Source organism: Cygnus olor, chromosome 16 (genome assembly GCF_009769625.2).
Source record: "Cygnus olor isolate bCygOlo1 chromosome 16, bCygOlo1.pri.v2, whole genome shotgun sequence".
NCBI classification, from domain to species: domain Eukaryota; kingdom Metazoa; phylum Chordata; class Aves; order Anseriformes; family Anatidae; genus Cygnus; species Cygnus olor.
Genome location: NC_049184.1, coordinates 4082710 through 4103788, shown reverse-complemented (window position 1 = coordinate 4103788; position 21079 = coordinate 4082710). Strand labels below are relative to the sequence as shown.

Genomic DNA, 21079 nt, shown 5'->3' with positions numbered 1-21079 from the left:
AGAAATACATTTGTAGCATGACTTGGCAGCTGCATCAGAATTCAGAATGTTAAGAGGGCTGCATTTGATTAGAAATTATTATGCCTGGCTGCTGACACACAGATTTCCCCCCCCAAATCTTGGTATATTCTTCAGCTTTTTCTGCAAGTGTCTGCACACACATAAAGCAGATCCTTTAAACAGAATTGAATCAAATAACTCTCATAATGTTTTTCCTTATTGCTAACATTTGTCACCTTGATGCATCTGTGAAGAGATGAGTTGAGACACAACGTGCTGTAAAATAACTGCCTGATGAATCAAAACACGAGTTCAACATCCAGTGCCATGGTTAATATGATGCAAGCTTCGGGGTTAACAAACTCATAAATTGCCTTAGTATCTATCTTCCTGCTTAAATTCAGCCGGTCCTTCCCTCCTAGAAATGTAATTGTCCTTGTTGCATTATTTCTAGCTCTGATGTTGCTGTACACTAACAAGCCTAATTTATGTGGGTTCTGAAAACTGTGTATTTCTTAGCATATTGCCACTGTCAAAAGATTTCGGTACCAAGATGCAGAGTTAACAGGTGTAGATTGGCATGAGGTGGGTAGGGGCCATGGAGACTAATATCAGCTAAGAATTTGGTCCATTGTTAAAGTCCTTTGTATTGAATGTGCTTTTGGGAAACTAGGTATTTGGGACTGTACGTGATAGGAGAGTCTTGTGGCGAATATGATTTTGTTTAGAGGGACTCTTTTATTCCACGGTCATAAAATAATAAAAGCCAAGTAGTATTTTTAATTTGAGTTTTATGTTATCTAATTAAGGCGGTTATAGTTGGCCCTGAATCTATTTGTATTTATACCCTGTAATTTTAATATCCTTTCTTTTCTGTTACCTAACAACTAGCATAAAATAGCTAGTTTGAGTTCTTCAGATAAATGTTTTGTTTCCTGGCATCTAAAGGAATCATTGACTTTTCTAAGGAAGCTGGCTTTACTGAAAGAGCTGAAAAGAAAATGCTTTTTATTTTTCTTCCTTTTCTTCTGTCTGTAGGCTCCTTCATGATGGTGAACAGCTCTGGACGGGCATCTGGGCAGAAAGCTCACTTGCTTCTGCCTACGTTAAAGGAAAATGACACACATTGCATCGACTTCCACTATTACTTATCCAGCAGAGACCGTTCGAGTCCTGGCTCTCTGAATGTCTACGTGAAAGTGAATGGAGGACCACAGGGCAATCCAATATGGAATGTCTCGGGGGTTGTTACAGAAGGATGGGTGAAGGCAGAACTTGCCATCAGTACATTCTGGCCACATTTTTATCAGGTATGAGTTTCTAATATTTTTCTCTCTTTTTCCTCTGATCATCTCTCTAGGTATGAGCTATCAATAGCAATAGGTATTCTGAAAATTAAATTCAGATTTTTTTTTTGCCTCCTCCTTTTGCATCAGAATGGGTTTACATATAGCAGTTCCTATAGCAAGAGATGATACAGGCATCTTGACATAGTTCTTCACTCTTCACCCTTAAGATGTCAGGTCACAGAGAAAGTTGGACCGCTGAAGTTAAATTATTGGAAAGTTAAGACCCACTTGTATATTGTGAAGTATGCATGTAAACAGACTTGTACTAGCACTTTCCATGGTTCTAGATAACAGTAAATACAGCAGGCTGTCTAGAAGTGTAACTGCCTCTGCATAAACTTGTCTGACCTACTTTTGGCCTTTGGTTGATTCCGTAAGAAGGAATGATTAACATTTCTCCATTCAGCTTGCATCTGGATTATTGCTGCCTATATGAGGGCTGTAAGTACATGACATACTAGTGAAATCTTGTACCATGTTATCAGCATAAGTAAACTCTTCACCAGATCCATTCTCTCTCTCCATCCCTCCTGTTTTTAACACTGTGCCTGTAAGGTAGTTTGACTTGTTCTGTCTAGAGATTTATTTTCTATTTTTGTTAAACAAGCACAAAGTCAAAGAAAGTAATGCATAAGTTATTTTCTGGTCGTATTAATTTTACAGCTACTAGTTAGTAGACCACCTCGTGAGGCTACTTCAAACTTCATGCAGCAACTTCGGAGTCACTGTTTTAGTTTTAATTAGAGAAGGTTGCACACAGTGGATTCACTTCTTGTTGAGCACTGAAGGTTTTTATCTTCAGGTTTTTCTTGTTTTGTATTCAAGAAAAAAAAAAGCCTGGGAGGTAATTGCACCCTACACCTTGCAGGAAAAGGAGAAATATGTATGATACTAATAAAAGCATGAGTGAGACAGGAATTATGATAGAAGAAACTATGAAAAGGCAGTGAATACTCTGTGGATAGAAAACAGCAGGTAGAAAAGCTTTTTCTTTTTTTTTTTCTTCCTTTTAATAACTGGGTAGGAGGTCTATAAAATCTGAGCTGAAGTAGAATGCTTTAATGTTCTGCCTCCGAAAAAGAGTTGGGAATATCAGCAGAATAGATAGAGCACATTGTGCAGGGTGAGAGGAAGGGATAAAGAGATGCAAATGCACTGAAAGTGGTGTTTTAAGGGCTGTGCACAACTTGTAACTTGTTCTGAAATCACATTAAAGTGCTTGATATTCATATTAACGTGAACCTGGTTGTGAACCAGAATTTGCTTCGTAGTAGGTGCTCTACAGAGAGAACAGAAATGATCTTTCACCCAGATAGTCAGTGCTTGAAAAACCTGGAAAAGAGTCTGATCTCAAACCAAGAGATCCTTCTTTTAGATACGCCAATACTAGACTTCCTGAGCCTTAGTTACATCTTTTGCAAGTCTTTTTAGAGGTCAAGTTTGCTTTTCCTGAGCCAAAAAATCCTTTAATTCAAACAAGAATTTTGTAATACGTGCTGCGCAAAAATGAAGAGCCTGGAAGCCAGCAGTGACTGGCTGGGAGTAGTCCTTTGCACAAAATGCAAGGATTCTCTCCTTCTCTTTCTTTTCCCCAGCCTCAGTTTTTGATGGATGGGGTGTTTGTTTCCTTCTACTTCTCCTTGTATTTTTATTTCTTAAGTGTGACCTTTAAAAAGTGAGATCTGTCCCACAGATCATGGGGGATCTGATAGACTGATTTATCACCAGTCCCTGATTTTATAAACCACTTTTCTGTTGGTGATCTGCAGTCTAGTGACTCTTTACATATAAGTTTTAAAACAAACAAACAAAAAAACAACAACCAAGACTCTAAGCTCTTAAATGCGAAGGGAAAAGCTCAATCAAGGACTTCTGTTAAAATGATTGTTCTTTGACAGCCTGATGTAATGTAACGCGTCTGGCTAAAGGAGTCCAGAGGTGGCAGGATGACAAAGCGTGGGTGTACTGATGCTTAGGGAGTGTCTCATTTTATACTCACATCTAGGATATGCCATAGGAGCATTATTTGTCAGCTTTAAATCAAAACTGCGTGCCTGGAGAACAATTTGTTCACAAGAGGCCTGAAAGTATTTCAAAAGCACCAGGTAACATGAGGGGAAAAAAAATAGAATTTATCCAAAATTATGAAATCTGTGTCAGGCAAAATGCGGATTGTTCTCTTTATACATGACGATCAACTATCATGAATTGCAGTGTGCGTTGAAAATTCTGTTAGGCAAAAAAATCTGAAACCATCTGCCCTGGGTCTGAGGCTTTGACAGGTACCCGGAGATTTGGAGACGTGGCCAGTGGAAAACAAGTAACCGAGCCACTTGCCAGAGGGTCATGTTTTAGGTCTGGCAGCTATGCTCAAGGGTCGTGTGAGTCATCCAGCTCCAGAAGCACTCTGCTGAGGTATAAACATGGGGATGGTGGAGATTTATAAATTCTACCCTAGAGTTAGTCGCACTTGGATTCCCAGTCTGCATACATTTTTAGTGTAGCGAGAAAAAGCTGTAATAGTACTTGGAGAAAGGTAATACGTGTAATCTTGAGTTACTGCTTGCCATAAGGATGAACTTAGTCCCAGAATGCGCCAAGTGCCGTGCTACAGTCTGCCAGGAAGAGTTTTTTTGATGTATAGCAAGGAACATTATTGATCCACGCCTGAAGAAAACTGTTGTACCACAACAGATGAGCCAGGCTACATTGCTAACACAGACATTGTTGGTATATAGCAGCAGTGAAATGTAGGATTGTTTATGGGGAAGGAAACATGAAATGACTTCGTATTTGCAGTTCTCAGGAGCGTTTAAGAAACGTGTAAGAGTAAAGCTTTGCGTTTTGCCAGCTACATTAGGTTCTGAGAGCTTCCTTAAATATGAAGGAGTATTAAATGCCCCTTCCTCAACCATTATAATACATCTCAACTGAAGCTAAAAGGACATGAGAGAGACTCGGTCTGAAATGCGCAGAGCTGGGCTTCCTGCAAGCGTGGATTTCTGCCTGTTTCTCATTGTTGAGTCTCAATTCCCAGTTTCCAGGAAAACCTGTGTGCTTCTGTGCTTCTTGCTTTAACAGGGCTGAGATGCAGCAAAAAGACATAGAGGGACGACCATGTGGAATTTTTGAATTGGGAAATAAGGAGATCTGAGTGTAGAGTGAGCCAGACAATGTTGTTTTGACAGAGTATTTTATTGTGTGAATTGCGAGGAACCCTTCGCTCCTCAGTGGTTTCTTCACCAATGTGAAGATTAAATCCATGGTCTTTTTAGGAGCTGACTCAGTTGTTACTGATTCCAGGTTTAGGTTATATTGTGCTGTATTAAGACCACCAAACATGTCACTAATTAACAGAAGACGGTTCTCCGTGTATTGGTACTTACTTTTGCCATGTACAAGTAGCCAATGAGTTGGAGAATTTTTCTTTCCAGGTCCTTGGCTTTCAGGAAATTATGTTGTAGCTTAGCATGGCTTATAGTTTCTTATAAATGGAAAACAGAAATAAGGTTTTTAATAGCTAGTAAGTTGCAGTTCAATCTGAGTCGGAAGGGAGTCACAGTTGTTGCTTTATGTGACGCTACCAGTAAGTGCCATTTTTATCATGAAGATTTTTTTCATTTATAAGGTAAATTATCCTTTCCACGCTAAGGACATGCATTACACTCTTGGTTTATACAGTCTGTTGAGGTCTATTGAGACTCTTGATCACATGAAACACTCGTAGATGGTTTTGGGATCATTATATCATCTTCCAGAGATTTGGTGCTGCTTTTTGTCCCTTGGACAGCCTATTTTTTGTCCACCTTCCAGTGGTGTAGAACTCTATTTCTAAACATTGTTAAGTCGTGAACTTTTCTTAGTTCATTTTTCTCCTGTTTATTTTTGTATTCTACCTGTTTTTATCATGGCTTTTTCCTAATGGACATATTTCAGGAGATCTCCAATTTGGATGTGCTGTGAAGTGGGGGAGCAGATCTTACGAAGTCATGGCAACATGAGCAGAAACTAAGTTCCAGAAGCCCAAATGCAAAATAATTAACAGCAACTTGGTGCTTATGAAGTCCACAGTGCTCCACTTCTGTAGCATGAGTGTGTGGTGATCAGCATTCAGGCAGCTGAATTTTTAGTGTATTAAATCTTCTGATGGAGAAGATGAAGAAAAAGCTAAACAGTAGCAGTCTGGGAATGCCAGCTTTTATTTAAAGTGGAAAAAAGTGTTGAAAACTGGCTTTAAGTAGCTAACAAACTTTGTGGTTTTCTAGTGATGATTTAAGTAGTCATGAATTACTGAAATAATTTATCCTGCAAAACAAGTAGCTGCACTAGAGTGCTGCTGCAACAGTAGTAACTGTGCCAGCTGAGCACATTAATTAACTCTGTCCTTGAAAACATTACTGTATGCTCATGCAAAAATGAGCAAGTTAGTAGAGTGTGAACATTGCCTTAGTAAGAGGAAACAAAACTGGGGAACATCCCTTTGAAATGCCAAGGACAGCAGCCATTTAATCTCTACATATGCATGACTTTTTTAAAATAGTTAAGGATAGCACTTCATCCCTTTCCTTTGAGAAGGGAATCGCTAACTCAGGACTTTCTGGTGGACGAAAAGCTCAACATGAGCCAGCAGTGTGCACCTGCAGCCCAGAAGGGCAACTGCGTCCTGGGCCATCAGCAGAGGGGTGGGCAGCAGGGGAGGGAGGGGATCGTGCCCCTCTGCTCTGCCCTTCTGAGGCCCCACCTGGAGCCCTGCGTCCAGCTCTGGGCCCCCAGCACCAGGAGGTTGTGGGGCTGTTGGAGCGGGTCCAGAGGAGGCTGTGAAGATGTCCAGAGGGCTGGAGCACCTCTCCTGTGAAGAAAGGCTGAGAGAACACTTTCATTGTCCAGATACATACAGAAAATAGTGTTAAGTAGTGTACTGTTAATATAGAGAAGCGTTACATATGTTGTCAAAGAGTACTCCAAGTCTGCTAGTTCAATCCAGGGAAAGGCGGAAGAAAACAACTTTATTATTTCTGGGAGAATCTTATTTCAGTCCAGTAATTAGAATCCAGGGTCATCTGTTGCTCACTTACTGCTTTCTGATACTGCAAGAGCATGCATGCCAAATCAAGGTTTTCTCCAAAAGAATCCATGCAGAGTTATTGATTCAATGAGAACATTATCTTGTGAATGACATTCTCCAACTTTGAGGCGCACTAATTAGAAAAAGATGTCAAATGATTACACACGTAATGTTCTTGGACTGGCGCTTATAGTGAATACAGGAGTATGTGTATATAAAGAGGGTATTTTTTGCTTTTCCAAGTGGAAATAGTTCTTGCTAATCCTAATTAATGTTGCTCTAACTTTTTGTTTTCCATATCAAACAGATTTTCAGTCTTTGATATACATCTGCATAGTGATTTGCATAGGCACCCCTCCACTATTAGTGATAAAATGCCTTGAATGTATCAGACATCGGAATACGAGCAGAATGTTGTGACTGGCCAAATGCCTACTGCTGTTTCTCTTTTCAGAAAACCTTTTCTTATTTTGTATTTCAGGTGATATTTGAATCTGTCTCTTTGAAAGGACATCCAGGGTACATAGCTGTGGATGAAGTCAGAGTTCTTGCCCATCCATGCAGTGAGCATTCTTTGTTTTTCTAACTTTATCAGTGTGTTATATACCAGGCTTTGTGGTCTAAAGTAGTGATATACCTGATTCAGTGAGCTCTAAAATTTCTTTTTATGTCCCCTGAGACACCTGATGACAATCAGCCTTGCACAACTACTTAACTTACCAAGTTGTGCAAAAAGCAAAACTGAGTCTGTAGTTAGTACCTGAATGTCTGGAAGTTTCTATTCCTATACTGCCACAAGAACACAAAACTCTTGATTGTTTTGTTATTTCTGAATCATACTGCTGTAGAAAAAGATCTAAAAAGTTTTGGATAATGCCCTGTGTGGTTGACTTAACAAACAAAAAAAAAAGAAATCAAATTGGTTCAGTATTTCCTTAGTAAAGGTCATATCCCAAAGGTATCTCTCAAAAGAAATGTTAAACCCACTCAGCATCTGCATGAGGATATTAAAAATAAATCTCATTCAGACTTGCACAAGAGTGAAAACTAATGCAGGTTCATTGCACTGTTCAAAAGTATTTGGGTTATGTTTCTTCTGTAGTGGTTACCATATGTCCAGCTTACATTTTTCGTACTTAGACCTTAATCCTCTACGTTTGGGCATGAACTTCTTTTATTTCTCTGTGCAGGCACAGTGAGGCTTGGGGACTTTTGTATGTCTATATTGTGTATGTAGAGCATAGTCCCTTCTAAAGATTTTTAACAGCTTTCATGTTCTTTAATGAGTTTAGACGTCTCCTTCAAATAACGTTAATGTTCTTAAAAGTAATCTGTAATTACCCCGTGTCTTTTAGTGCTCAAATTATTAGCTGTTATGTAGCATACTAAAATGCACTTCTGGGGTGATGCTTTGATTTATTAGATTATGTTTACATTTGTTTATATTTTGGTGCTGCAAATTCAACATTTCCAGGTAGCCTGGTGTCATTTGGAAAGGTAGCCCACCACCCTGCCACTTCAGTGCTTTACAGCCCCTTTCACTAGCTCGTAGTTTCAGTAAGTCAGCAGTGGCTGCACGCAACAAAATCACGTAGATTGTATCAGCGGGGTGAAATAGACTTTTATTCTTGCAGTACAGAATTTCAAAGAATAGCTACCATTCAGTGTGACAGACATGGATGGCTCTGCTCAAGTTTAACAGGACATTTCTGATAACTGCAATATGGTTAATTGCTGTTTAACTAAATTATATTTGTATTTACCATGTGCTCATTGCTCAGGCCTTTGGGTGCATTTACTTCATTAAGAAATCCTTACAATCTGTGTTGACCAGATGTTGCTGATAACTGGCAGCATCCAAACAAATCCCCCAAATGATGCGCATGTATTCCGCTGCATGGTGATGACTGATCCCTTTACTGGGAAAGAGGCCATTGAACCAACTGTGTGGCAAAGCCTAGGCAAGGTTATGGGATTAAAAAAATAACAACAAAAAGACCCCTGCTTAGTGAAGTATTTAAACTGATGTTTAAATCAATGTCTGCAGGTATATGCAGGTCCCTCTTGAAAACTGAGCGCAATCTTGTTGACCCCAAAGTGGGGTGATTCAAACTGTAACCACTGCATTTTGAGTCAGTTTGCAACCTGCAGCGTACAGAGCTCCCCATAAGCAGCGAGTTCTGTGCAGTCTTTGTAAATGCTTCTCCTGTCTGATCGCCAGTGTTGCCTTTGTTGTTCAGCAGTGACAGCCACCAGGGTAAATGTCACCAGAGCGTGTTCCATCACTTGTACAGGCGTTGCCCCTTGCGTTCATTTTACAATTGTTACAACTCAAAACACAGGAACCATGTAGCTCCTGGTGAGCATGAATGTGACTTGAAATCATTGGTGTTATTTTTTCATTTCTGCTTCACCTTCATAGATAAGTGTAGTAGTCACACGTCAGTAGCAGTTAAAAAAAAGAACCCAGGAAAATGTGCCTTATAACACAGAGATGGAGGAAAATTCCTAGATGGTGTTGCCACTTTGAAATCCTGAGAAGGGAAGCAGTGGAGTATCCACAGGCTTGCTGTGTGTGAGCACTGGCAGGGGTAGGATGGCCGGGTGCCCAGGATGCGGGCAGACCCGAAGGATGCGGGGGGGGGGGGTTGGGGTCAGGGGGGGCTGCGCTTACCCAGGCTGCGCGGTGCCCACTTTGGAGCCCGCGTGTACCTACACACCTTCGCCTGTGGGCGGGAATTACTCGTATTGGCATGCAAATATCACACAGTACATCCCGTCCGTCACCCAAAGGTAGCTTTCCAGTGAACTTTGAGACATGTTTCTGGCCCCCAGAAAGCACGACAGTACAGAATCGCTGCGTTTCTGCAGCCTGTGTGCTGGAGTTGTCAGCAAACGGAGTGCATGGAGAACACCATAAGGAAACTAGATAAAAGCATTCAGCATAGTGTACAGGCAAGTGTTTTCTGTTCACGTGCCTGTAGTGGACACCTACCTGTATGCCAAGCCTCATACATATGCTTGGGCACAGGTGCCCACGCCCTTTCAAAGTTATTTATTTCCAATAGAAGAATATAGGGTAGTATGTGTTACGAAATTTTGTATCTCTCTGGTGGCTAATCGTATTAGGAAATGCAAAGATGAGTTGAAAAGGATTGACCTTTAGTGTCCTACAAGACTCTGTGTGTCTTACTAAAAGTATTTAATTGGAGCACAAACTTTCTTCTGAAGCCCTGCAAGCACTAAGGTCGTTTTGAAGTGTCGGATTCACCACTGCATTTTTTTTCCTTGTAAGTTTTCTTACAGAAGTAGATGAGTGGTGTTTAGTCAAAAAGATAATCCTCTGATCTTTTTCCTTTGTCAACAAATGTATATTTAATATTGATGATATTGCCACTTTGGTATCAGTGGTTTAATATTGAACTAATACTGAATTTAATGTCAGCAAAAAAAATTACATTGTTCTTAACTAATATGGTGATAAAATACTATCAGTAATACCAATATTTCATTTAGTATCAATGATTTTATATCAATGACTTTGTTATCCTAAAATTCTAGGACAATTAAATTTGACAGTCAAAAAAAATGAAAAGGCAAAAAAGGCACTTAGGAGAATTTGGGTTGGGTCAGTCATGCTTGACAACCTCAGAAACATTTGATTTCTTTTTGACCTTTATAAAAACACAATTTTCTAAAGAATTTACTCAATTACTCTTCATAGCAAGGAGTAAGAAATTGTTTTGATGACCGTGAACTTGTGATCTGACAGTCTATGTTTTCAGATGTGCCAGAGCTCTGTATTGTTATCTTGGGCTGTTCTCTGTAAGCTCACCCACCTTGCTCTGCAGTGAATAGTCAAGTACTGAAGGACAGCTTCATTTTCCTAAATCGCCTGGTCAAAGATAGGCCTTAATGCTTTGCCGGGTGTTTATGTCAGTGTTGGTGTAACACAATCAGTTGCTGCCTTGCTCTACCCTTCCTATCCTTTGCATCTTTTGTTAGGAAAAGCACCGCATTTCCTACGGCTTCAGAACGTGGAGGTTAATGTGGGACAGAATGCGACGTTCCAGTGCATTGCTGGGGGGAAGTGGTCGCAGCATGACAAACTCTGGCTCCAGGTAAGGTGATGCAGTGTTTTCAAGTAAAATAAGTAGACGGAGGACAACTAGGTAGTGAGGCAAAATGTTATCACTGAGATCTTTTGAGATCTGCCTTAAAGTATTTCCAGATGGGAGTTTAGGGTGACAAAATACAGAATCATGCTACAGAAGATGAAAAGGTGGCTAGTTACTGCAAAATTTTAGTTTCAAACAAATGTGTGCACACCTGTAAGCACTCAGGCATAAAACAGAAAAGACAGAGCAAGTGGAGAAGTTCCTCCCTCATGCTTAATTTGCAGTCTTCTTCCCCCTTGCCCTCCAAAAGTGTCATTGACAAGGGCTGAGGACAATAAGTTAAGATGGAAACCTACCATAAGGTCTGAGATTGCTATCTGGTTGATAAAAATAGGCAAAAATCATTTTGTGCCCCCTTTGTTTCTTCCTCTCAGTTTCCCTTAGCTGTGTTGATAGCAGATCGTTTCTTCTAGTTGCTCAATAAAAGACTAAAGCATTCCCTCTCTTAATACCTATATTTTCATCTTGCTGGCTGGACTTGCAAGACTGTGTAGTACTATTCATGTAGGTATAGTAACTGTAAGAACTGTTTTTCAGTTCTAGAGTTAGAAATGGAACATAGAGCAAACCAGAAGGGTGGAGTACTGTTTGCCAGTGAAGAACAAAGTTATTTCTTCTGCCCATTCAAGTGCTTGGCTGTGGAGAGTCCCAGAACTAACATGTTCTATACACAGAGTTCTTCCAGAAACTTTAAAAATAAGGGAGCTCTCATATTTGTCTAAACTTCTGCACCATGAAACACCTAATGTCCCAAACAAGGATTCTGTTACTGCACGCACTGTGCATGTGCATAGGGCTGACACATACTTTCAAAATGCTAAAGCCAGTCAACAGTTTTTATTCACAGCTCAGAATGATGTGATGGAGGACCAGATTTAGCAAGAGTGTGCTTTAAGGACTTTCTGCATACAGTAGAATTTAAACACATCTTTTCTTAAATTACTGTTCTGACGGCAAAATTCGGGTGCTCTTTTTTTTTGGTGCCTAGTAAAACAAACAAAAAGCCCCCAAATCAAACAAGAAAAACCACAACTGCAACATCATCAGTGACAGACCCTTGTCATAGTTTCTATGGTATTTGTGGTGATGTAAGTTACAGATTTTCTCAAATTCTTTTATTGATTTGAGAAATTTTAATAACTTTTTTTTAAATAATAATTTAAATTCTAGTCCAAATACTAGGAGAGGAAGCAGTTTGCCGAATACTAAGAATTAAAATTAATGCTGGGAAGGAGATTGTGTTGGTGAGAAATGCGGTTGGCATTATCTAAAAATAACTTGACAGTCATTTTAACTGTACTCTTATCACAGCCATTATCCTAAAAATTATCTTTTAATCTGAAATTTATTAACCTGTGTTGTACTTCTAGCATCCGCTGAGGTATATCCACTGAGATATATTTTGGCTTATTTTATATCTCGAGTTCTTTCTGTGAAATGTTTCCTCAGTTATGATTAGATGTGTGTAAAAACACTTCTGATCTGAAGCAGTATGAACCTTTTCCTGAGAGAAGCAGGGGTTTGGGAGGAAACCATTGTTGCTACTGGGGACTTGTTTTCCTTTCTTTAAAATTGAAGTGTTTAATGAAAATAGCCTTGGAAATACCTCCCAAAATTGATTACTGGAAATTGGCAAAATGGCAGTGTATTTTCCTTTGAGCCTCCTAATAAACTAGGCCAACTGAACGAGTTCAGGTGTTTATGCTGATTTCTAGTTAATTCATCATCTGTCACTCTTCCAGTTGGGAAAATGTAGTCTGGCATTGGTGGAGAGAGGTTTTTTGAGGAGTGTTGCGTGTACAAGGATTTCTGCTCATCCAATTCATTTATTTAAATTGCTTTGGAAACAAAGTTTTACACCTGAAAATGCCAGGTTTATAAAATTTGTTGATTTTGTAGCATTTTTGTAGGTGTACAAAACCTGTTCATTTGTAGTATTTTCATGTCCTAGGTAAGTCTTTGGATATACTCTGTACAAATGCAGTCTGAACTGTCACTCTCCAGACTTTTCAGTATAGATATAACACATCAAATGCACAAAAACATGTCAAAATTTAAGTAGACATGAAAACTTAAACAAATATACCTGTAAGAATATTTTAGCCCATTAGTTCACGAAATCCAAAGCCCTGTACATTTTGCAGGGGCATGACTAGCAGTGTTGCCCTGAAAAATTGTGCTTATATAAAACCTAACCTAGAGTAATGTGAACATGGAGGTTTGAACAATTTTAGTAGTAACAAAGAATGAATCATCTGTGTGCCTTTTGACATATGTTATTTTTGTCTGCCTTCACAGCAGTGGAATGGACGGGACACAGCGTTAATGGTCACTCGAGTCGTCAACCATAGACGTTTTTCTGCTACTGTCAGTGTTGCTGACACCTCTCAACGCAGTATCAGCAAGTACCGATGTGTCATTCGTTCAGATGGTGGATCTGGAGTTTCCAATTATGCAGAATTAATAGTGAAAGGTAGGTTGCATTGAAACAGCAAGTTTATGTAAGATGAGTATTTCCTCCCACATGGCAACTGTATATAAGATTTGACATCGTATTGGGCCTTCCTCTTTCATTCATATTAAATTCAAGTAGGAGAAAAGGGTAAAAGAGACAAGAATTTCAATCATTTTCTTAAAACAAGTATTTGAATCAAAACTTCACCGATATATCCCTCTTTGTAAGCTATAGTAGTAACACATGGTAGCAATGGATACTTTTAATGTAGTCAGCTGAACAGTTTAACTGTCCGTCAGCTTCATCTGCCTTCCTTTACAGTTTATCAGGCATAAATAATCCTGTGATGGAGCATTGCATGTCAAATGAGTCTGCTCAGGGCTGCTGGGAGTAAATGGTGGGGGATGATTCTGCTCATGTCCTAAAACACACAGTAGAGACATCAGTAGTTCTTTAAGGAAGCTTAGAGTTTTTAGCCCTGTTACTTACTGTGATTCAGGAGGTGATACTGTGCCTACATTTGCAAGGTGGTACTTGCTTAAGAGCTTCCACAAGGCATCTAGTGAGGTGTTATTTACTGTGCTACTTTTTTAATCTTACTTTGAGCCTTCACCACAGGGACGTTCTCTGCCTCTTAGGAGAAGAGAGCAGAAGGTGGCAAAGTCACCCCAAGAGTGCTTCATTCTGTATTTGGGGTGGGAGTGACGTGGGGTGGAAGGAAGTTGAAGTATGGGTCTGCTCACAGAGTATAATTTTACTGATCCAAATGTTTTAATTTTCTATGAAAATGGAGGACTGTTGCAGAAACGAGATCACTTTTGTCCACTAATCACTTTCTGCCAACTTACTCTGGCACCTGGTGATCGATATGCTAATGCTTTCACAGTGCCTTAAATATCAAGTGTTGAGTGTTGTAGGTATTCAGACTACACAGATCATGAAGAGAACGTTCACACTAGATGCCAAGTGCTTTTAATTCCCACTGGATGATCTTGCATTGTATTTGTTCAAATCTGGAGAAGTTAATTCACAATTGAAATGGAATTGAGTTGCCAAGAGTGGCGTATCTAGTGTTGTATCATTGCTAAGTAGAGGCGATCTTCCAGAGCAACCAAATATCAGAATATGCAGAGTTGGGCATGTGCCTGACACTTCCATGTTTAACAGTATGAGGAGGAGAAAAATGGAAGAATGAGTTATAAAAATGAATGGTTGGACATGCAACACGAGACATCGATAGATTTGTTGCTGAAGTACCCAGGCAGACACCTAGCCAGAAGAAACTTCAGGAGAGTAGTGTTGTTCTGGGAAGGTACACTCCTCTGCTCCTGGGTAGTAAGCAGGCAAAGTTAAGTGGTTCATTTGAGGTTAGCTTGATGCAGCACTGTGAAACACTGGGATTGCATGGGTGAATGCTTCTAGTCTGACTAATTTTAGTGTGGATAATAGCAAATCTGTAATGCATGCACACAGGCTGAAATGAGAGCAAATTGGAATTGTCTACTTCTGAAGAGATGTTTATTGAATTGCAGTATGTACTTGTGTATACATCAAATTAGTCTGTAATTGAAGTTTTGCTCAATTGATAGTCCTGTCCCTAAACCTACTAAATCCAAGCTAATACTCTGCCTTGCATGCTTTTGCTTAGTCAGTTGAACATAAAATCATATGGGATTTCTTCAACAAAGGTTAAGGTTTAAAAAAGGATCAGCGTATCTTTTTCATGTAAAGATGTTTGCTTCTCTAGGCATAAGATATTTTATTATAGAAATGAGAAAGTGATTTACATTTCTCAATATTGCATGATTAATATTTGGTGGATACAGGAAGAGAAATTTTGCTTTGGAATACATCATGTTCTACTTCTACTCGGCACCTTAAATTGGAACAGTAGGTACCTCTTTCAGACCTCCTAGGATATGTTCTAGTACTCTTCAGTTTCGTCTTAGCTGCTTTTCAAAGTGTTTGGTTAGTTAACACAGACGAAAAGCAGTCTGCCTCTTAACTGAGGGGCTTTCTGTAATCCTTGTGGTATTTGGGACAGCTTGTCTTTCATCAGTTGCTTTTTTCTTGAGGTTTTTAGATGTGAAGCTGATACCTTCAGTGACACCAGAGGGAGAGGTGGTTTCATTTTCCAGAGTTGCTTATTATTTTTTCTCTAGTTCTTTTCTGGTGTGATGCTTGTCACTGTAATTGCACCATCTATTTATTAACTCACTGGGTACACCGTGAAAACTGCCCTAGTGCTCATAGTACACCCTGGAATTTAAAAAAAAAAAAAAAAAAAAAAGAGAAAAAAAGCTGTCAAGCTATCAGATATCAGAGCTGAAATATTCAAGTGTGAAAAGCATGCTAAATAATTACACATTAAAAAAAAAAAAAAAATCTGTATGGTTAGGCTGCTCCAGAATGCAATGCACCACACAAACTCCTGGTTAGCAATCGTAAGGCAGACTTGACCTCTACAGGTATTTTGACCTGCCTCGGTATTGTTGTATCTGGAATAGCTTCAGTTACTTATTAAACACCAGGAAGAACTACTAGGAGAAAGAACTTTCTAGAGCTTAAAAGAAGTAATAAAAACATCTGACTTGTACAGCTGAGACTGCTGTTGGGCTGGAGCTGGCCCTAGAAGTGTTACATCAGGCCATCCATAGGTATGCTTGTAAAAGAAGTGGAGTGTAGGTGTGAAAGTATGTTGTACGGTGTTATACGTCTGCTCTAGAGTAGAGCCTGTGTCTGGGATGAAAATACAATCACCTTCAACATACTTGCTAAGGTTGATTGCAAACTCCATGGTCTTTCACTTTGTATGAAACAGTTATCAGGACGGGTGGTAGATGTTCAAGATTCTTCAAAACTTTTTATTTTTTGATTTTTTTTCTTTTATTTTCTTGCTCAGCACGTGTATGGTTCTATACCCCAGGCTATTTGTGTGAAATATACTTAAAAGTAACATCCTTGCCATCACAGGGTAGTACAGCAACTCTTGTCCTGGTGGTACTTCAGCCCCTAGGCTGAGGGCGCAGGTAGGAGAGGTACCACTGCGTCACAACTGTCCTTCTGCCATGGGGGTGGCTGGAATGCGAGCCCAGTCCCACACTTGGAGCCATTTAGGAGATAAGCTCATCCATGGTCAGAAGTATATGCATTTTAGATCTTGCTGTTAAAAATATTTTTCTAGTATACATAATAAGTTCAGATAGCAATTTTTGTGCCTTGCAGCTATTTATCAGACTCATCCAGACTGCAAAAGTTGCTGGGTAGATTTGAATTTGTCTGCCTGAGTAATGCACGTTAATCAAGGTCCTCAAACTTATCACCTTGTGAACAGGAAGAAGTCTCTTGCTGGCACCGCCAATGGTATCAGTAAAGCTGTGATTACGAGGATCTCCCTCAGGCTGCGTGCTATCTCTCTCTCTCTTTTCCAGTTTGCACAACCAGATTGTCTGCAGAATTTACATGTGCTGCACCAGGAGAAGTTAAGTGTAGGTTTGGTATGGTGTGCAATGATGTTGTTGCTCCAAACCCTGCACCAGCACAGAGGGCTTTTGCCCATGTCAACCATTCAGGAAGGTTTTGCTGGCTTGGAAATTACAGAGCATGGGAGAATGGCTTTGTGATTGTAGGGTACCTGAAAAAGCTCCCTGCATTCCTTTATTTCTTTATAGTCACACTGATATAAAGAGTGTAATGCTCGCTTCCTTGGTGTCCACATCTGACTAGTAATTACTCAAACTCTTCGTTCTGTTTTAACCGTCTGGTTCATTGTCATCTGCTGGCTATTGCTTTAACTCAGTATCAGCTGGGGGTGTGGTGAGAAAATGGGAGATGGGATTTCAAACACTTGTTCCCTCTCACCAAGAGCTTTACCTTCCCTTCGCCTTCTTTCACTCCAACTTAGTGTTGTTGTGTTGAGGGGAGAGAGATGAGGACAAAGCCATTGTTTCACAGAAGCAGGCAGTTAGGAAGAATGATGTGCCTTCTTTCAAAAGGAAACATTTCCTTCTTCTGTTCAATGTCCAAAATAGAACTGGGAAATGAAGCCTTATCCTTGAGAAGTGATTGATGTGCCATTTGTAGGCTGGATCCCATTTTCAGAACTGCACGCATGCAATGTGCATGTATTCCTTGTTTCTTGTGCTTGCGTTAGCCAAGGAGGTATAAATTAGAAAAGGTGTTTCCAGGAAGAATGCAAAGCCACAGCTGGGATACAAGGGAAGTTCATAAACTAATGGTTAGGTGTCAGTTTTTTCCTAACTTGGTATATTTGTTTCTTCAGTAGCCTTCTGTTTCTATGCCAAACAAGCAGGGAGTGCTGTGTAAAAGTTTATCTTCATTGCAGCCACTTGGGAAATTCATATGGCTTTCATGTCACACCACTGAGTTTCAGAAATTGTTTGAAAGATTAATAATGTATATAATTTTTTTTGTTTTGGTTTATTTTCCTTCCAAAGGCAAATGTAAGTCCAGGGTTCTGTTTTTATCCTGACTGAAGCTCTACCTGAGCCTGGTAGAGGGGCAGGCAAGGGATGAAGTTGCTTGGGCTTGTTTTTAATGTATGGATTTCTAAGTGTGATGTTGCTCATGATGTATATATCAAGTTCTTGATCAAATACAAGATATAAATAGACTAATAAATGAGAAAGTATTAAAAAAAAAAACAAAACAAAACAATCTTTTTGAAGGGAAAGAACCTGAGTTAATATCTTTGTTTCCCAAGAATGGTGTCATGGAAAGCTGTTTCCTCTTGCCCTGTTTGTGAGGGCAAAGTCTTGCCCACTTTGTCCTGTACTTTCTTACATCCATTCTAAGGGAGGAGAAAGAACCTCCAAAGAACAAAAATACTGAAATGAAAAGCGTCGCTGGGTGTAGACCTTCTCAGCTCTCTAGACTCCTTTGGCTTTGCGTGACTTTTCCATGAATTCATCTTATAGGGTGGACCTCTGTAGAGAGGAAGATAAACCATGTTCTCTTGTCTGCAATTCTGAGAAGTGTCTTCGCCACCAGACAATATAAAGGAGATGCCTAAATAATACCTAAATAATAAAATGCCTAAATAATTTGTATAAGATTTTGGTCTTTAGATGAAAGATGTTATCCAAAAATTTGTGGAAATAAGATGTTATTTATTGGTTGCTGTTCCAGTTAGTCATATTTACCTAATAACTTCTATTTTAGAGGAAGTTCCCGGCAAGCAGTGCAGCTGGTAGAAGTAGGGAGGCTGGCAAATGCAAATAAATGTGTTCCAGCCTACCTCGGTTTACACTCCTGTTTGAAAAGTACGGACAGGGTGATTTCATACATTTCATGCTGCCTTACTTCTTGGAGGAAGATAGCAGTAACGTGACTTCCCAGCGTATTGCAGCTGGGGTGCAAAGAGTATTAATTTGAGTTGTCCAGTTTTCCGTGCTTCTGGCTTCCTTTGTTCTGTAGTATCCGTTTGTCAGTCTGCAGGGTCTTGCAAGTACCAGTTCTTTCTTTCTTTTTTTGTTTTTTTATTTTCTTTTTGAGATGAAAGGAAGGAATAGTGGTTACTTGGCCGATACTGTTTCTCCTTGCAATTAGCTTTCTCACATGCTTGCCAGGCATACTCAAGAACCAGAATTACCACTTTGTTACTTGTTCTTCAACCTATGATGCTGTTGCTAGTAGGGTTTGATTCTGCTGGATTATGGCTGTGGCTCGTGTTCTGTGATCAGAACATTCAGCTTTTGCAATGTCTAGTTAAAATTATCAGTAAAAATTAATGCAACTGCACAGAAATTAATGCAGGAGTGCTGATATCAGAAACAAACATCAAATGCTAAGGGCATATCCCAAATGCCTTTGCTAACTGAAAACTTCCTCGCAGTGGATAGCTTGGCAGCTCAGATCACCAGATGTGTGCCATTGCAAAATGTATTTGGCAGCTTTTCATTGTTCTCCTTTCTGATGTACAAATTTTCATAGGAGTCGATTGCTCATGATGCCATGTGACATTACCATTCAAAATGACACCTATTTTTTGCTTATGACTCAGCTAAAAGATTTAGCAGAGAAGTCTGAGTCACATACATTGTTAACTCTCTCCTGGTCGTTTCTTCTGCCTGTTTAATTGTAGAGAAGTTATTGATGGGCTTCCAAACCTCGTGGTGAATGGAACCTATTCTTAACTTGCCCACTTGTGGGGGGGTGGTGGTGCTAAAAAGTAGTGCTTTACTTAATTTGAAATGTGGGTGAGGATTTCTTAGTAGGCAAGGATGGTCATTAATGTGAAAGCCTGCAAGAATAAACAGGCTAAACAAAGCGCTTACAATACAGTGAGCCCTATGGATCCCATCTATACAGGAGAACAGAAGGAGTTTCCAGTGAAGGGAGTAAACTCAGGCTGTGGACACAAGTGACTGAGACCAAGATGACTGGAGCTTTAGAAAATTGTGGTGCTAGTCATACTGTGTAAAGAAGCATAGTTACTGATCTCTTTCAGAAATGCAGTGGTTACTGCAGCTAAAGGGCTTTCTGCAAAAATATTATATTTGTTATTGGACAACTGAACTAAGGAGTTCAAAATCACCTGTGCAAGTGACAGTTTCCTCTCCTGAGCAAAGTGCAAGTGAATTCCCCAGCTGTCTTTGCCCTGATTTAGGCTTTACTCTGTTGGCAGCGTGGTTTGAGTCTGCTCAGTTGCAGTCAGCCTTCTTGGGATGCATGGAGTATTTGCCCAGCTTTCTTTTTAAAAAAACTTTGCAAGCCAAAATACAGAACAGTTAGAAATATATTGTTTCTCAGTGATCTATGCTAAAGATGACCTTACATTAATTTTCTTTTCTACTTAGCTTTTTCTCCTTTGTGCACCTACAACCACCTTTGGTTGTGTTGAGGTGGGAGCCTTTCTTAAAAAATGTCTTCGACGTGCATACTGAACCCTCCTATGGACTTCCAGGTCTACATGCAATACATTCCTTTCTACCTGCTTTTCTTTTGGCATACTGCTACATACACTGCAACTGTTCTACTGTGTGGACACTTCTTAAACTCCTCTGCTGGGTTGGAGGTGGGCATTTACAAGCTGAAGCTGTCATTCTAAGGTAAAGAAGCTTGCGAGTTTTGTTTGAAGGAATGGTGGACCCCGTTAATGCTGAATAGTTGAGTTCAGAGCTAAGGGTGTTTGCATTGCACTGTCTCCCTTCAACTTCAAAGCTAGGAGTTCACAAAAGTCTCTGGAAGTCTGTTAGCTGTGCTGAATGGAGGCCACTCAGCAAACATGTGCTAGGTATTGAGGTAAATGGGGTTTTTAAAGTTTGCATAGTATTTACCTCTGAATGATGGAGCTGAACTGCTTTGCTTTCAAGGCCAGTAGAACTGAACTCCAGGGAAAAGCTGGGTGTTGGTTTTGCATTTGTCCTATCTGAATTCAAGGATTAAAGAGCATTTTTCAGTGTTAGGCAAAGAATGCTCGCTTTGCAGTTAGTTCCCCACTCAACTGTGAGATTATTTGAGGCAAGAAAATAGCCAAAGTTGTAGTTTTGAATTGAAATTTTGCAGTCCTTCTTCACTTTTGCTCAGAAAAGTTCTTCAGTTGGGCAACTGATTTCCCAGCATCCATTGTAGCTGTCAGGAGAGGAAATGCAGTTCTCAGATAATTACCACCCCAAAATGTGTTGTACTGCTTTTTAACTTTAATCTGGTGTATTAACCTTCTGCCATGATTAACACCACCACCTGTTCCCCTCTTACTGGTGCTGGGATGCTTGTTCACATCACATCCTCACTGTTACGCATGTCTTTGACTTTGAGAGAAGGTTTTAGATCTAGGAGCAGAAACCTGCTGAGCATCAGTTAAATAGGATGATTACAGCAAGTCCTGACACTATTGTAATCATTAGCCTATTAATTTGAGAGGGGAAAAAAAACACACCATAATAAGTTTCCTAGCTCTCTGTGCAGTCTGTACTGCCTTCTGAACCACTGTGCCGTAGCACCCTTATCTTCAAGGTGGACCTTTGTAAAACCTTGTTATCTTAATCTCTCTCCTAGTCCTGTTGACTTT

At 39.8% G+C, this 21079-nt stretch overlaps 1 protein-coding gene across 13 annotated transcripts in view; it reads left to right on the top strand.

The window, feature by feature from the left end:
• Positions 1-21079, top strand: part of PTPRT (protein tyrosine phosphatase receptor type T) — a 565545-nt gene that overhangs the window by 284124 nt on the left and 260342 nt on the right. For all 13 annotated transcript variants that reach the window (XR_005824772.1, XM_040575465.1, XM_040575469.1 and 10 more), the window contains 4 exons: positions 1039-1310; positions 6896-6977; positions 10420-10535; positions 12891-13065. Coding sequence is in view for 12 of the 13 variants with exons in the window: in XM_040575465.1 (XP_040431399.1) it covers positions 1039-1310; positions 6896-6977; positions 10420-10535; positions 12891-13065 (645 nt within the window). In the remaining variant the exon portion in view is untranslated. The remainder of the gene's footprint in view (positions 1-1038; positions 1311-6895; positions 6978-10419; positions 10536-12890; positions 13066-21079) is intronic.